Genomic DNA, 18,506 nt, shown 5'->3' with positions numbered 1-18,506 from the left:
AGCCATGCTGGTCTGCACCCCACAAGGACTGCTGCAAAAGACAGCTGCCACAGATGTGTATTACAAAATCACAGAATGGTTGAGGTAGCTGAGTGTAAGACAGCTAGTACTTTAAGTTTCTTTCTAGTGTTGATAATTCATTTATAAACCTTGGCAAAATTAGGGGGAGAGAATGAGCAAAAAACTATGTAAAAATTTAGCTTTGTAGTTCAGCTTCAGTTGAGAAAAGAAAAAAATGTGATTACAAATATTTATATTCTTTTAACATTTTGAGCAGGGTGCACAAGTAAAACCTAGTAAGATAAGGAAATTCAATTTTAAAAACAGCATGATGTACATTTTGCACATATTCTGTGGGGATTTAGATCCTACACAACCCAGATACCAGTGACTCAGCACACAGTGTGAATTAAAAATAGGACTTTATCCAAAACAAATAAATATTTGTTACAAAGATCACTGTGCTTCAATACATACCCCATCTTTTACTGTACAACTCCAGGCACTTAGGTCTACAAGGTCAATGATTCAGCTACATTGCCAGAAGCCTCCCTTGTGACAAGTCACCTTGTTGCCATATGGTTATGAAACAAGAGCATTGACACTCTGTCAGAGATCTGTTGGATTTTTTTTCCTCTGTCTTCATCTCTAATCAAGTTAGAGCTACACAAAAGTGTGTGAATGACAGCCCTGGTGTCACTGTATTCTTTTGTAAAATCACAAAAGTGTTCAGCCTGAGCAGAACTGACACCAACCTCCCAGCAATATCTTATCAAGATCCATCAGCCCTGGCCTCCAGTGACCTCTTCCAGCAGTGAGCTTCATTCACACCCAGTTTAGACAGAAGTTTCCTGGGTGGAAAAGGTTCACAGTGCTGGCAGCTCTGTTCAGACCTTGGTTCAGGCCAACTGAACCAAGATCGCCACATTTCACATAATTATCCAAAGAGCACATAGATGGCAATTGTTGGCCACTATTTATCCAACCTAGAATATGTTATTAATTGATTTTCATGTTCATAATGATGGTTATTTGTATATGTATTAGCATCTTTTGAAAGGCAGCTTGGGAACCTATTCCTAGCAAGATGGTAGGTAAATTCATAATGTAATCAAAACTATATAAACTGCAGTAGGAAATCCAAAGGGATTGCCTAAAACCTAAAATTATCCTGTGAAGACTATGCTTTCCAAGCTCCCTCACTTCTCAGCAGTGAAAGAAAGTTTTCTGGGGCACAGCAACTTAAACCAACTTGAGTCACCCTACATCCTCCTCTAGAAAAGTCCCACAGGAAGCCCAGGGTTATATGTTTTGTGAGGCTGAAGTTAACAGGATGTAAAAGACCTTTATGTGGCACTATGTACAGTAAGAAGAATAACAGGAACTTGTGGGATATTTTTGTTTGGTTTTTACTTTATTTTTGACTGATTAAAAATATTCCTTAGCTATGCATTTAATTCTCAATGAAGAACAGTGTCAAATTACTTATAGCACAGACTTGTAAGGGAAATTGTTATTTTTTATTGAATGAATCTCAGGGTATGATGTCTCTTTGACTTCCTCTGTGATTTTTTTTAGTTTCCCAGGCCTACCTGACAGCAGCTGCCTTTTCAGCCTGATAGCTCAACACACCTGCAGAGAAATATAAAAACAAGACCTGGAGAAACAAGTAACACCTATTTTGACATGATTAACATATTAAAAAAAAATAAAATGTCAGATGTCTGGTTCTGGGCATATGAGGTCTATAATTAGATAAATTTAAGTCTAGTGTGGGGAACAAAGGAAAGGAGGAAGGAAAAGCACCTCCTATCAGCATCCACTAATCCCACAGTTACACTGCAGACAGGGTGGGATCCCCTGTTGCAGAACTCATTCCCAGCTACCTTTGCTTCGTAGCAGCTTAGTACTGGTTTACTTACTGGTTTACACTGCTCCACTCTGTCACAGCCACAATGAACCTCCTAGTAAACTGCAATAGCTTAGTCATTACCATATTCTGACTCAAGTAGTATAACAAAATACTACCAGTAAAATTAAAAATGTTGGACTTATTCATGGTCACAGCATGGAAATTCCCATATGTTTTGAGGAGGAAAATAATTTAGAAGTTATCAGTTTGATATCATGATGGTAAAGAAGCTGTGTGGGCTATAAAAACCTTTTAATAAAATGCTTTACCCTGCTAAAGTGAAATGTGCTCATTAAACCTCTCCATGGCCATTTCATGATTGGGTGCATATATTATTCATAATGTTTTCACTATGGTCAATACCCAAGATACATTCCCCAAACCTTACAGTATTTTTTTAATATTATGAAACTGTATTTTTCTACTGCAAGTGCCTATAGGTACAGAAATTAAGCAGCTTAAAGAACACAAAACAAATATACTGATTTTGAAACACAGGCACTTCTGATGGATAAGTGACAAAACTGGATGGAAACATTTACAGTAATCTGGTTAATCATTGGATAAAATATAGCAGACCAGTTCCTGATCCCACATATATCATCCACAGGAGCTGACCCATGCAAGCTTAAATGGCATGCTAGCAAATCCTTATGCTCCAAACCATGCACTCACACCCTAAGGTACCTTAAACACTTCCCATGAAGGAATTTGATGTGATAGAGAATCAAAATAGCCCTTATTGAAAAGAAAGCAATGTACATTTGTATACCCCATGTAGTAGTTCTCCGTGGAATGTAAGAATTTTTAGATGCAGTCTGAGTGATTTTATGACAATAGCAGAGGTACTTGCAAGAATACCTACATTCATGAGACTGCCTTAAAATATTTCCATGATGCTTAGAATCTCTGATACCATTGCAGTGTTCTCCACAGCCACACCAGAATGCAAAGCAAATGGCACACCTTTGACAAATTTTTCTCATTTGGGTTCCTACTCCTACTACTCAGGCAATAAGTGGATTCCTAAGATCTCTTCATATATTGATTGCCAATTTTTTCTTTCTGACAAGCTTTCAGCATGTGATAACATCTGCCTGTTTGTTACCTTGTTCTCTTTTTAAGATCCCTCAAACTGATTAAACAGCTTAGCAAACTGACTTTTCATCAGGTTCAAAGCTGAAACCTGCTCCATCACTATCCATCAAAGAAGGTAAGATTACAAAGGAGTCAACACATTAGTGACCCCTGAAAAATCTCTATCATTTCTACTTTCTCTGCTATTACATTTCCTCTACAAACCCCTTAACTTCAGTCCTAGTGCCATTTCTTCTGAAAAAAAAAAGCAACCAATTACACAGAGTAAAGTGATTCTGAGAAACACTATGCCATTTCAAAAGCATCTGGTAGGTCCTGTTCAAATATCACTGATATTTCTTAAGTTATTTCTTCAAGGTCCACAATTCCTGTAGAAGTCTTATTCGAGTAACCCAAATAGCCTGTTTAGTTATAGTAAATTATATTTCCCATAAAAAGCTTTGCCAAAACTTTGGGATTAATGCAACCATTCTTTGGCAAAGCTTTTTAAGAAAATAAAAAATTAATTTCACAGATATCACTGAGGTATAAAAGCAGCATCATGTGCTTTTATACCTCAGTGATATCTGTGAAATTTTATACCTCCACAGCACATTATCTTATGTTCCTAAAGCAGCTGACAATGTGGTCTCCAAAGCAATTTTGATATTTTGGTTTTTTTGGTTTTGAGGATTTTCCTTCAAGTGCCACAGGACTTCTAAATACTCTTGAATAAAAAATGGTTGCCAATTACAATTATTGCAGTTCCAGAAAAACTTTTTACCAATTTATTTCTCCTGTGCTAAAATGTGAATTTCACAAATAAATTGCATGTATACGTATATAGAACTGAAACCAATCTTCTTAAAATTAACTAGGGACTTATTTATACCCAGGCTAAATGAGGTGCTAAGTACTCTCATTTGCCATCATTTTAATTTAAGGGAAATATTTACCTGTATGTGCTTGGAAATTAACCAAAGATTCCATGGTGCCTTGCCAGAAGCTCACTATGCCTTTTCCATAGAATCCAAGTGGCATATCCTGTTTCTGAATGCCAAACATTATTTACATAACTAATAGGGCGCTGCAAGTTTCAGTTCAAGTGCACGAGTTGGGCAGAACATGCAAAAGGTATCAGTCTGGCTGCTACTAGACTGAGGGAATGTACTAAAGGAGAGCTCATCCCACCTCTATTTTCAATGGACTTTGTGATTTTGAAGTTTAGTTTTAACACAAACATTTATCCATTTTGCATCTCAGTTGAAAGAAAATCCATGTGACGAGTGGAAAACAAAGAGCAGTTTAAAAAGCCACAGGCTAGAAATATCCCTCAGCAGTGATCTTGGGTTTTTCTTCAGTGCTGCTCCTAGCCGGGCTTTAGACAGGCTTGAGAAATGAGATGAACATGAAATCCATCGTCCAACTGCAGTCTGGAAAAGACTCTGTGGCTCAGTCTAGACACAAACTTCTTCCAATTTCCACTTGCTGAAGGGGAAGGAATAATTTGTGGGTGATCTTTGCCTGTTATATGTTCCTTCCATCACAAGTGTTGGGAAGATTCGTGACTCTATCAATTCTCTAATTTCCTTCCCACAAAGCCTCCTTGACACAAAAGCACATTGACATGTGCTTACTCATCACAGGAGTCTTACTGACTGGCATAAGTGTTACAACCTAGTCTTAATATGTATATCTCCTTGTGCATATAAACCTGCAAAGTTCAAAGGGAGATAAATTTTTAAGGGAAGTAAACTATATGTTTTAAGGGTTGGAGGAGCCCATCAGTGCAATAAAACTGTCTCAATGGAAGTCTGTCAAAACTTAATGGGAGTTTGTCTCACCGCTATACCAGATCACCTTGCCCTAGAATTAAAATATATTCTTCAATATTATTTCATGTTTTGACCTCGGGCTCTCTGACCTGAAATAAGAGTGAAACAGTGGCAACAAACTTGAAAGGACTGTCAATCCAAAGTTTAGTAAGTACACAAGGAAGGAGCATCCTGGACTATGTTAACAGGCATGTAGTAGTAGTTTGAAGGCAGTCCTTATTCCCCTTGGCACTTGCTGTCTTGAATACTGTGCCCAGTTTTAGGGCCCTGATAAAGAAAATGCAATCATTAAACCAGTGCACATCCAGTGAAGGGCCAGCACACTGCTGAAGGGCTGGAACATTCCTATGAGAAGAGATAGAGAAATCTGAACCTTCAGCCTTGAGAAGGACAGATTTGGAGGAGAGGGAATAATCCCCTGCTAGTAACTATGAGGAGATTACTGAAAAGACAGAGACAGGTTAATACAGCAGTGCATGGTGGGGACACAGGAAACAACAGATAGATGGACACAAGAGAAGTTCAAACATACAAATTAAATCTTTATCAGGAGAGTGACAGTGAAATAGGCTGCCCAGAGAGGAAGCACAGTATCTGTACTTGAAGATTTTCAAGATGTGACTGGATAAAGCCCTGGTCTCACCTCATATATATGCCTCTTTTGAGGAGAAGGTTAGGTTAGGAACCTCCTGAAATCCAGCAGTCTTAAGAGAAGAGAGATTAACCTAGTTGAGTATTCTCTCTGTGCTCTTATCAAGACATCAATTTTTTGCTGCTAAACTTCATGTCATTCGTCAGTTTCCTTACTGAGGGATAAGGACATGTTGTCACAGGTACAACTGCAATGAATGGACACGTTATCACAGGTACAACTGCAATGATCATACAACAGAGTTTTAGTGCTGCATAGACATACTACCAGTAATTTAAATCAACTCTTTCAGGTAATAGTCACACTGGCTCAAACCTGTACCTGCCAGGGCTGGCAGTGGAAATAAGGAGTTGGGAAAACACTAGGTTTGAAAAGAAAATGATAGCAAGACAGTAACTTTACATACAAATACAGTGGGGATAATTCAGACAGCTCCAACAACTTTCTTAATATAACCTGTACATTTTTATACACTTAAAATTATAAATCTTTATACAATTCATCTGTGTTCCATCTTACTCACTTTACTGCATTTACAACTTTAATGCATTACTTGCACAAATGGTCCCAGACATGAGGAATACCTATCACACTAGCAACTGTATCAACAAATGCTAAAATAAAGAAGTCTGGGGAAGGAAAAGAGTGGAAAACATTATCATTCCTATATTATTATCTACACATGGTTTTCCATTACAATCTTACATTGAACACTCCCCCACACACTCCCAGTTAATAACTTCCTTGCACAGACATTAATGGGTTTGGATAGAGCCTTAAACTGAACAACAAACCCCTCCTCTCTAAGAAAAGGAGTAAGACAGTTGAATTGCCATTTATCACTGAGACACTGGAAATTGCTATGTTGAATGGAATGTAATCAGCTGAGGTTGAGAGTTCAGGAGGCAATTGGAAAAGCCAGCTAGGATAAAAGAGAGAGCAACTTGAAAGGAATCTGCAAAGGATTCACTCACTGCAGAGAGTGAGGATAAAGAGATGTAGTCACTGATAACTAGAGGACCTGAGAACTAATGGACAGTTGGAGTGAAGGAATACACTGAGGGGTGGAAATTCTAACAGGATGCACTTTGCACTAAAGGAAGCACTGGCCACACTGAAGTGCCTCAGGAGTTTCCTGCCTCCCTCTCTTTCTGGCAAGCCAGTCCTTCACTGAGGAAGCCAGCCTGCTAGGAATTGATGTAGAAACCTTCCAAAACCTTCATCCAGGCTGCTGCAACAACAGAATGTCTCAAAACGCCACCAAGACAGTTAAGAAGCTAACAAAATACATTTTAATGAGCACTGGTTAATATATTTCAGATTAACCCCCAAAATATACACAAAAATATGCATGCTTTCTTTAATGACCATAGAGGTTTTCTTAAACTATGCCTTGCTCAGACACAAACCTGCACCTAGTTCCAATGCCAAACAGATCCCAAAGACTGAAGCATGGGTTTAGTGCATGCTTTGGAATCAATAAACAGAGAAAATATATTTTTTCATATATGAAAATATATCTATGTAAACATACACATATTTTTATCATGCTAACATGCTAAACACTGACAAAAAATTACTCAGGACATTTTATAGTTTTTGCAATGTACAATTTAAAGCTGTTGGAAGTGCAAATGTTTATTTCTGACACTAGATGGCAGGCGATTGAAGTAAATAGTTTCTGTGGGTCAAGAATAGCCTTGTTAATAAATCAGTTTAGAAAACAAATGCCTGACATTTTGTTTATCAGGTAATCAAATCAAATTGAGAGATATAGAGAGCATTCTGAAATAAAGCAGAACAGATTTTTAAGTTTTTAAAGCTAAAATATTTCTCAGCGAATGACTGCTCAAACACACATGTGTAAGTTCAGTAATTAAATGGAGTTCACAAAGGATTTAAAAAAATGGTGGAACTGATACTACAAATTTCTAACCCCAGCGTATTTCTTCCAGGTGTGCATAGAAGCTATTTGAGTCTCACTTTTACATTTATCAAGTGTTCTGTTGGTCTGTTTCTTTATCAGAATTATATTTCAGAGCAGTTTCCAGCTGCATCCATCACACAGGGATGTAGTTAGGATAATACAGAGCCAGTAAGATGAGCTGGCACTTTTCACTATTCATTAAGTGCCCTTTGAAAATGGTGAGTATGATTATACCTCCTTTTTAGACAGAGAAATTTGGACTGAAGAAGATGATGTGATTTGTGCAGGATCTTCATTGGGCTAGCTGTGAGGTCCAGTCAAAATCCCTCAGATTCTTGGCCTCAGGTTCTAGCCACTGCCTTCCAACAGCATGGTTGGAAAAAATATTCTGACATCTTTCGTCATCTAGCAATTTTTCTTTCATATTGATATTTTATATATTTTATATATTGATATTTTATATGAAATTTTTTATATTTTACATCAGAAGCCTCATGTATCTGAAGGGAGCCTGCAGGGAAGCCAGAGAGGGACTCTTCATCGGGCACTGTGGTGACAGGACAAGGAACAATGAGTGCAAATTGAAAGACAAGAAATTTAGGTCACACATTGGGAAGAAATTTTTCACTGTGAGGGTGGTTACACTGGAACAGACTGCCCAGGAACGTGTTGGATAACCAAACCCTGGTGGTCTTCAAAGTCAAGTTGGATATGGCCTTGAGCAACTTAGTCTAGTGGGAGTCCCTGCTTATGGCCAGAGTGGTTGGGACTAGGTGATCTCTAAGATCCACTTCAGCTCCTGATTCAATGATTGGGAGTTCAATCAGCCTCTGGTAATGGGAACAGGACTAAACCCAATCTCCTACTAAACAACTTCAGCTGATGGTTCCTTTCACATTTATTATGGATCCCAGCAAATAGAGGACACTTGTCCTAGATGTTATAATTTATCCATTGAACTGTATCCACCGAAATGATTCTCTTTAATTCATTGTTCCCATGCTTTCTGCACTGGTTCAGTTTAGTAGATCAGACTTGTATTTGTGCAGCCTTGCTTAGATGGTTCCCATTAACTTCAATTTTCTAATAACCCCAATTTCCTTTGCTCACCTGTTAAGTAGCCTCTTAACCTGTGAGTTTGCACTTTAGTGATATTTCATACAACTATTCTTGATTTGTGCTATTCAGAACATTGAGCAATACGAAATTGTGTATTGTACTTCTAAAAAGCTGGAATTTATTGCACCTACATGGCAATTAACCCAGCTCCCAGAGGGGTAGCTTATGCTTGTGAACAAGTGTCAAATACACTCGATTTAAATCTTTTGATGTACTGTTTTTCACCATCCATACTGACATCCATTCTGTTTACTTCCACTCCAATCCTCAGATTTCTTTCTAATTGCACCCTGTGTAAACTACTCCTCTGTCTTCCCTAGGACTTGTCAGACCAACAACCTTACGTGGATCAGCTACTCTGCCTTTGTAATACATAATATGGAAATACATGGACTTTTCCATAAACTTGCAGAGACCCATTGTTTACCTAAAATCATGAAAGTTCAGGATACATCTTCTCTGGCAATGATGATTCATATTTTCTTTATCCCTTATTAGATATTGTTCATGGTCCTCCTTGATCACTGCTCAGATGATTCCCAATTCTGTTGAGGTATTAGGTTATAATGTTGATTCTTACAAATACAGAACAGATTTTGCTATTGAACACTTCTGCTAATTCTGCATTATTATTAATAATTTAACCATCAAGCAGCACCTCTTTGCTACAGCTAGGATTTACACTGTACTCAATGTATTTAAATCCTTTTGTTCTTAGGCTTGCCAGTCATTAATTTCTTCCTGGTTTTAAATCCTCTTACAACTCAGATTTTATGAAATATATACTATATGTATCCACTGATATATATTTGTCTTTTTTTTCTTGTTACATATTGCTTTTTCCTTTTTAATCACTGCACCTATTTCACTACTGAACCAGGATGAAGTTTTAGGCAGTACTGTCCTATTTCCTGGGAAATAGAAATCATTGAATGATGTCTTCAGGCCATAAAATAAATTATTCTCAAAGGTTATTCAATTCAATACAGTTTTTATTTTCTTTTGTTAAGGAGATATTTAGGAAATAATAGTTATTTTTCATTTGACCCTTAACAAATCCTAATCAGTGTCCTTCCTGTGCTTTATTAATATACTGATCCACAAATATTCAAGACTCTGTGATTCTTATTTAATCAGCTCTCAAACAGGTAATGGTGTGTCTATTGTAAAAAACCTTGTTGATTTATGCTTTTTACTCTAACTACCTCACTAGATGAGTCAAAAGTAGTTTTTCTACAGAAGAGTAACAGGTTTTTTGAGGCATTACAGAGGAAGACTATTATGACATCAATTGTCTGCATTTCTGGCAGGTTGCTGAAGATACTGGCAGAATATGCCACAGCCTTTAAACACTTGTTGGCATTTGGGACTCAAAGATGTGTGAAATGAAGGAAACATCGTGGCACCTCTCTTGCTCTTGAGGGTAAGAATCCAGCGGTGGGATGGTACAACCTTCAGAGAGCTGGGTGGCAATTTCCTCATAAGTATTGACCTTTCTGGCTGCTAGAGAAAGCTCTAGATTATCAATTTAAATCCTTGGATTTAATCCAGGAGAAGAGTCTCTGAGCTAAGAGATTTTTTGCTATGGAAACAGTTTCCATGGTGCATGGGGAGTCTAATTCTATCAGATATATCAACAAATTTGACAAAATTTGACCAAAGTATATGCAGATTATTTTTATATTTTCTTCAAAACAACAATACTCTCAGATGCAGTCACTTGTTTATATCCAGTGGTAGCTGCATTACAGAATGCAAAATGGTATTACACCAAAATACTTCCATGTTAATGAAGATGTTCCTTCAAAAAAGTGTACTTGGCAGTTCATATGGATCTTCACTACTAAGTTTTGCATTAACAGAGGGCAGAAAATTGTAATTAATTTCCAGGAAAAAGGTCCCAAAGCTCTTTTTTGGTGTCTTAGAATAAAGTTTTCGCTCTATGGAGCCTAGATTCAAAAATGTTAATTGCTTGTCTGGTATGTCAGGCACAAGTTGTGGGCAGGAAAGCAGGACACTATCTGGGCTGGAAAAACAAACAAACACACCAACACTTAGAATTTAGCAAGATAATTAATAATTGATAACAGAATAATTGAGCTGATAATGAATCTGAATTGATTTTTTTTACCTGGAGAACTTACCTACTATACTTTACCTGAGTTAAATGTTACCACAAAGGATTATGCCCTTTCTACAGTCACACAGAGATTGGAGGATGATGTGTGAAACACTTTTAATAGTGTTAAGAAACAACAGAGAAAGTCATCGCTTGGTTAACAAGTTGACATCTGCTGACTGACGACTCAGGGAGGAAAAAGTTTAACAGGCTCCTAAGGGGTAAAGGTATTTTCTGCTTGTCTGCTCCTGCTCTGTTTTCATGTGCTAACCTCTTTGGACAGTAACACAGCAGCTGAAACCCCTTTTTTCCTTCCCAATATATTGCTTCCAGGTTGGGGGTTTTTTTGTTTCTCCAATAGTGGAACAGCCTATCAAGAGATAAGGACATTTTTACACTGGCAGGGGGTGAGTGGGGTGTGTCATTTGCTTAAGAAGGGAATTCTAATCAGTCCAAGGAAAAATAAAGCAAAAGGAAATGGCACATCTTTATCTCAGCCACTGCAGTCATACCTGAAATCACCACATTTAAGAGAGCAATGAGTGAAGACTATGTGCTATCTGAGTTATAAAACACTGAGTACTTGTTCTAAAAGGAAAAAGAGATACTGCATTCAGACATGTACTTTAAGGACTAGCTTGGATATCACATTCAGATAACTCTGCCTACCAACGACAAAGAGAAAAAGCTAAACTGTAATCTAAAATGTTCTTTAACTGAATCATGTGCCCTTCCTGCACTGTCATGCTCTGTGAAACAGCATTACCAACATGGATATCAGGTGAAAACAATGCTTGGTGTGCCCTGGATGAAAACATTAATGGCCATCTTCAGCAATTTTTCTTTCTTTAAACAATTTTCCATACTTTCTCTTCATAAAGAGTTTTGCAGGTTGTTCTTTAAAAGGTTAAAATTAAATGGGTATGTTTAAAGGATCACATTTAAAGGAAGGACCTCCCCCCAACAAAACATTACAAGAGATGACCTTTCAGTGAAAATATATGGATCCCACAACTTCCATCAAATGATGAAATGACAAAATTATGAAATTCTCATTATGAAATTCTTTCCTGAATCAAAATTTTGTAAAGTCAATTCATGTTAAGTTGGTATAATATTGGCCAAAATAACTCAGTGGCTGTAAAACTCAAGTGAGGTGTTAATCACAAATATATTTTCATTAAATATGTTTTTGGCATTCCCCATGTTTTCCTCTTCTGCCATATTTCACCAGACCTAGATTTTATTCCTTGGCTTTTTAATGTTTCAGGACTGACAGAATTCTGTAATGCCAGTACTTTTCACCATTCATATTTTCCAGTCTTTTCAGCATTTTTCAGCATTCAAGTTGCATAAAGCTCTGAAGTACATACTCCCTAATTATATCATTTCAAGCTATTGAGGCATCCAAATTTGAAGGAGGACAATCAAAATATCATTCCAGGCACAGATGGTAAAATGACCTGATAATTATGAGGCAATGTTAAGGGTGAGAAAGAGAGGAGGAGGAAAGACACTTTTCTTGCCAGTGCAGCTGACAGATAAATTAACAACTCTGTAGTTTTTGCTTCACCTACCTCCAGTACGATACTCTAGGTAACGTTCCCTTTCCTCCCAGAAGATGCAATAATAGTTCACTGCAGAATGTCTCAGCCAGGACTTGCCTGGGGAGTCACACAAAACACCACTGTACTGAATGTACTCTTTCAGAAGTACCCTTTCCTTCTCAATATTTTCACATGTGTATATACGGCAAATGCCAATTGTTAGAAATAAATATTTGGCACCTGCCATCTTTTGTGGGCAGTAGCTGCTATAGAGCAGTGTTGATTTGGAAGATTTCTAGCAGTGTTTCAAAATAAATATTGTTATCATTTTTCTTTCTTTTCAGCATTGAAAAAACTAATTATTGGGTCCCCAATTATTGCAAATAACGTGTATTTTAAAACTAGATATTGAACCTACAATGGAGTTGGAAGTGGTCAGTCAATGATTGGACTTGTTGATCTTTTCCAACCTCAATGGTCTTTTCCATTGGTCTTTTCCAACCTCAACGGTCTTTCCAAACCTTGATGATTCTATGATTCTATGATTTTATGACATAAAATCTTTCATTGGGAATATGCCACCTATCCTTGGAGCAAAAGAAGTGTGACTGTATTTAAGCCCAAGTACACTAAGACGAGTTTGAGACTCTGGGAACTAAAATGTTTGCCTTTTAAATTAGAAGTACAATCAAATACGAATTCACAAATTCCATATGTTTGAGTGGTGAAATGAAATCCATATGCTAGACTTAGAGTTGCTAAAGACTTGCTCTTACTCTTGGGACAAATTATCCAGCATCCCTATATCTCAGCATGCCCACCTGCAAAACCACTCCAAAATACTGGTTACATGAAGTTAGAGGAAGGCTGAGGTCTTCAATTACTCTAAAGTGGAGAAGTTCAGAGAAGGATGGAGAAATGTGCAATGTGTTACTACACACAAATCATTTGTACAGAAAGTAAATACACATGATTTGTGTAGGAGGCACAAGAAATTTTTAAATTGCCATTCTCATATTTCCCCAGCATGAAATTTTCAGCAGAACAGAAAAGATAGAGGAGTCTCTTGCCTAATAAAAAGGCTGTATTTTCACTCAAATAAAAATCCTGTAAGTTCAATATAGGGAGTATTTTTATATTGCTTCTTTAAGTGTGTTAGCAGGGGTAGAGACATCTGAGATAAAGTCTAGACACTGGAATTTGTTTATCCAGTTATATACACTTCTTATTTGTCATGAGCAACGCTTTTTTTTTTCAGAATGCTTGGCCAAAAAGTTTGAAACCATGTTGCCATATGTGTCTTAAGGCAGAATCTCAAGATAGAGACAGCTTTTCCTCACAAGGATGCCTCCTGCAGAGCCTTTAAAAATTTTCTTCTCCTATGGTTAGCTCTAAGAATTGCATACATATAAAGAAACCTATGAACAAAAGTATAGCACTCTTTCCAAGACTAAAACTGTACTAAGAAATTGACTTATCAGGTTTGTAATACTGTGCTCTGATGTTATTTATCAGTATGGTTCCTAAAGGCTTCGATAGAGGGCTGATCTGTTGATAATTGTCTATTATACACCTATTTTCCTTTAGCTTCTTCTAAAGCAAACCCATATTTAAATGTCCCTCAATTCTACAAAACAAAAAAGGAATATTTAACCTCTATTCCTGTCCTGCTGCAGAATAACAGAATAATAGCAGAAGACAGAAATTCTCTAAGTGCAATTGCTCATTCTTTCACATAATTTAACCATTTTAAAAAAGTTTAGTGCCATTGACTACATTCAAATAAAATTTTTCAGTTACGGTAATGCAGCATCCACAAGTAAATTGAAGACAGAATGTCAAGTCCAATGCAAGTCCATCCCTTCTAAAGATATTTGTATTTCATTTTAGTAAGAAAATTACATCTGAATACCCTCCAAGGTAATGTCAAGCACCAGTTCATTGTAACAAAACTGTCTCAGGTGCCAACAGCAGCCTGTCTCTCATAGTGCAAATCCCAGCATAACCTGCATAACCAACTCCTAGGAGTGGGAAATTCTCAGGTTATCAGTTCTCTGTTGCTACTGTAAGACTCCTGACTACACAGAGTGGTTAGAAGGCTAACCAGCCATGGCACTAATGCATGGATTATATCGCATTCATTCTTTTAGACCACAAACCTAACCTAGAACATAATCAGCAGGGCCACTTTCACTGTCCTTCATCTGACAAGTTCTCTATGGGAGTTAAAAGAAATGGAGAGCAGATCTTGAAAAGGACATTGCACTCAATCAACTTCAATATTTTTAATGAGTTATAACTGAGAGAAAATGAATGCGCTTCTAGTCTAGTTTATCATTAATGAGTGTGATTTACACTAGAAAATGTAAACCTCTTTTAAACTCCTGTTTCTGAACTGTTATGTCTCTAACAAATGTGCAGCAAGGTTTGTTTATTCAAGCCAATGCAACCTTCTCATGAAGGTGAGAGCTGGCACAACTCAAAGGTATAAAACGTGCTTATAAGAAGCTAATGCCCTTTTTCTGTTCTTCCCAATATGTGGCATGTTCTAAAGACTAGGTACCAAATGTAGGCTGCCTGCCCACTCACTTTAAATGAATCCTTTCTTGTTTCCACACTGTGTAGAACTGCCTCTGTTTCAGCAGCCTGTGTTCCTTCTTAAGTGTAGGATGCTGTGATAAATCCCACAACTTGATTCATTAAGAGGGAAACCATATCTCAGTTTGCTCTCCTCTGTTCCATCCAAAGCTGTTATCACTACCAAGCTGCCCTTGGTGTTGGCAATTTCTCTTTTCTTTTCCAAGAAGAGAAGGAAAAGAAATTCTGATTTTCTTTGTCTCAAATCCTTTGCTTAGCTGGGTGCAATTTTGATAGCCCCATTTTGTCAGGAAAGGAGACTTAGCACATGTGTAACTTCCAGGCTTGACTACAGTGTTTTAATCCTTCCCTAGGTGCCAGCATGACAGAATTCCAGCCCTCCCTCCAGTATGCCCTGTAGCATAGTACAATTTAAACTGATGGATCAAACAGACACCAATGCACCTGTATCCACCTCACTCTCCCCTACTTCCCTTAAAGCCCTATTCAGTAGGTTTGAGCTATTTCTATCTTCAGCTTCTCCACAGCTCTAAAAGTGTTCTTTAAAATTATATTTTAAATGTGTTTTAAACTGCCAGAAGCAGTACATATTAACAAAGGTAGCTAAAATTTTTTTGAGTCTTTCTTTCCCATTGTGTTACTTTCCTTCACTGTTTGGTTTTAGTGCTTGAATTTCCTTTCCATCTCATACCTGCTTGCATTTTACTTTCAGTGAATGTTGCATAAAGGCAGGACTAAAGATTGAAACCTAGAGCCACAGAAGCCCATAATTACATTCTCCCCAATACAAATGGAGCCAAGTTTTCCTCTTGAAAGCAAAGTTTTTAGAATAATAGCCAAAGTATTCTACAATCAGATGCCAAAAGTAAAATTCTTACTAACTCAGATAGAGTCAGGTTTTCATCTGGAAAGCAAATTCTTTAGAATGATAGCCAAACTACATTTTTTAAACATTTCAATAAATCAGTGTGCACTTCAGGTGTAGCAAGGATACACAGTAAGAAAAGTAAATGTGTAATAAAGCAGTGGGTTTTGCTTTAATATCATACTCATGCCCTCCAAAAGTCAGTTGCTCAACTCTACCTTTGAAGTCACTTCTGAACAGAGAGCAGAGCTTTTATGAAATAGATGCTTGTAAAGTTGAAGTTGCATTTATTATAAAACTGAAGATTCACAGAGCAGATTTGGGGGCTTGCCTATAGTTAATGGGAAGTGTTTTCAACAAGAGATGTACAGCATGTAAGCACACACACACATACACCTCTGCATATTCTCACCAGAAATGAATTTGAGATTTTAAGTGGGGCATGTTATGGGGAGATGGGAAGCTCAAGAGAGAGAACACCAATAACCAGACTGAAGAGAATAATCCTGCCTTGGACAAAGTCTTTTCCACCTCCAGACTCTATCACACAACTACTGTCAGATTTGCTGCCGGTGTGAAAAAGAGACAAAGGAAAATGCTTGTTTGCCTTTCAGCCAGAGAATACAAAGTGAGTGTGGTTTAATACAGTCCTTTTTCAAAAGGCTCCCTGTGTTTCTGAAACATTAACAGGGATTTAGAGTAGTTCTCACACGTTCAAATGTCAGCTGGTTTTATTTGTCTACAGCCCACATGTTCATTTTGCTCTCAGAGGCAGAAAATCAGTTGGGTTTGAAACACTTTTTGCTCCTTTTTAGTAAATTCAACATAAAGGTATCAAAGGGCTATCCATTTATTCCATATTGGCATTTTATTTTTACCCATATTTTCTTTAATAGGTACTCCATGTGTTTTCTATAAACTACCATACTTTGCAGAAAAATTCTCCCCATATTCCTTGTTATTCTCAGTGCTCCAATGGAGCACTTTACATGAATCTTTCAATATCACCAGTGTGGAAGAGACAGCAAAAGTCCAGTTTTTAAAACATGCTGGGCTTTTAATTCATTCTATTGTATGAGTGTCTCTTCCCTTCTCACTACTCAGACACAAGATTTTCACCACAGCAGTAAACTGAAATCCCACCTTCTCCTGCCTTTATGGCTCCTAATGGTCTCTCTACCACTCTTTGTTTCATGGAGGTGTGTCCCTGCCCTCTCATCAGCCGCAGCTCTTGCCCAGCCGGGAACCTCATCGATAATCCCCCGATGCCACTGACCGCGCGTTGAGCGGCCCTTGCCCGGCCGCCCCGCCGCACCTGCAGCCGAACCCACCGCGCATCATCCTCGTCCCGCCGGCCCCGACGGAGCCGCCGTGCCCTCGGGGGCCGCTCGGCACCGCCCGGCCCTCGCCGTGCCCTCGGGGGCCGCTCGGCACCGCCCGGCCCTCGCCGTGCCCTCGGGGGCCGCTCGGCACCGCCCGGCCCTCGCCGGCCCCGGGCTCCCCCCGGGCGGGGCCGCGCACCCCCCGCACCCCCGGCCCTCCCCGGCGGGCGGGCGGGCGCCTCCCCGCCCAGTCCCGTCCCCATCCCCATCCCCGTGCCCGGGCGCGGCCGACGGGCGTCCTCCCCCGGCTTTCTGCCCTCGCCGCTGGCGACCAGCGACACCTCCGAGCGCCCCGCTCCTCTCGGCTGCGGCCGCGGCTTTGTGTGCGCGGCACCAGCCGCCACCTGGGGCGGGCGCGGCGGCGGTGCCGGTGCCGGGGGTGCCGGGGGTGCCGGTGCCGGGGGTGGCTGTGCCGGGGGTGGCTGTGCCGGCGGTGACGGCGCGGCCCCGCACGATGCCTCTCCGCGGGCTCCTGCCCCTTTGTCTGCTCTGCCTCCAGGCTGCGCTACCGCTCCGCGGCCACCGCGGCCGCTACGCCGGGTAAGTCCGCTCCGGTGCCCGGGGCGCAGCTCCGCGGCCGCGCTCCCTGCGCTCCGCTGGCCAGAGCCGCCCGGTGTCTGCGGGTCCGGGCGCCCCTCCCGCCGCCGACCCGGTCGTGGGCTTGTTCGCTGGCGGGTGTAGCATGTAGTTCTTGATAAAGGTGCTGCGAGTCTCTGCTAGCCAAAGGAAGGATGCTACGCTGGGGGAAAAGAAAAAAAGTTTGAGTGTCCTTGTGAAAAAGGGAATTGCGATTATACAGGGGGGAAATACAGGGGTTTGAGGTTCCACCGTGCTCTGAAATGAATGAAGATCTGTATTTCCTTTAGGGCGCAATTATACGGGAACCTAAAATTGTTCTAAAAAGTTGAACAGTGTGCGCTCATATTAGAGAATGCATAGGAATCTCAAGCAATAAGGGAACTCCACTGTAAGCAAGTGGAGACTAAAACGTTCACGTGCATTTCAAACTAGACTTTTCCTTTTTGTTCCAACGGCAGTTCAAATTTGTGTTAGAAAGGGAAAGATTGAACTAAGTAGTAGTAAAAAGTGAACTTGCCTCCAAAGTGAATGTTTTTTGCCCAATTTAAAGACTTTGTTTTTAGTAAATATTTAACATAGTAAGTTTATGCGAATGAAAAGGCATTTGAATATAGGAGCATTCGAAGCCAGTGGCATGTGTCAATGTACAATATAAATTTCTTTCAGTCACCATCAAATTCATCAGGAAAAGCACACCTCTCTGTGGAAGTAAGAGCTATATTATTCTTTTTATTTTATTGGAGTAGCCAAGCCAAGCATAGGAATTCCCCTTCTAAAATGAAGTTTAAAAAAACATTCCCTAAGCTTCAAGGATTTGGTAATGTGATATGAAGCAATTGACCCCTGAGTCACTATTAGTGATAGAAAATAGTTAAACACTTGACAGCTGTTTTG

At 39.4% G+C, this 18,506-nt stretch overlaps 1 protein-coding gene across 1 annotated transcript in view; it reads left to right on the top strand.

The window, feature by feature from the left end:
* Positions 1 to 17,256: 17,256 nt before the first annotated feature.
* Positions 17,257 to 18,506, top strand: part of CPA6 (carboxypeptidase A6) — an 82,982-nt gene continuing 81,732 nt past the window's right edge. Inside the window, exon 1 of the mRNA XM_077186294.1 lies at positions 17,257 to 17,573. Coding sequence (XP_077042409.1) covers positions 17,488 to 17,573 — 86 coding nt within the window. The 5' untranslated portion in view covers positions 17,257 to 17,487. The remainder of the gene's footprint in view (positions 17,574 to 18,506) is intronic.

The sequence above is a fragment of the Agelaius phoeniceus genome, chromosome 1, assembly GCF_051311805.1.
Source record: "Agelaius phoeniceus isolate bAgePho1 chromosome 1, bAgePho1.hap1, whole genome shotgun sequence".
In the NCBI taxonomy this organism is placed as follows: domain Eukaryota; kingdom Metazoa; phylum Chordata; class Aves; order Passeriformes; family Icteridae; genus Agelaius; species Agelaius phoeniceus.
The sequence above is the reverse complement of the archived record's forward strand: the minus strand, read 5'-3'. Positions and strand labels throughout refer to the sequence as shown.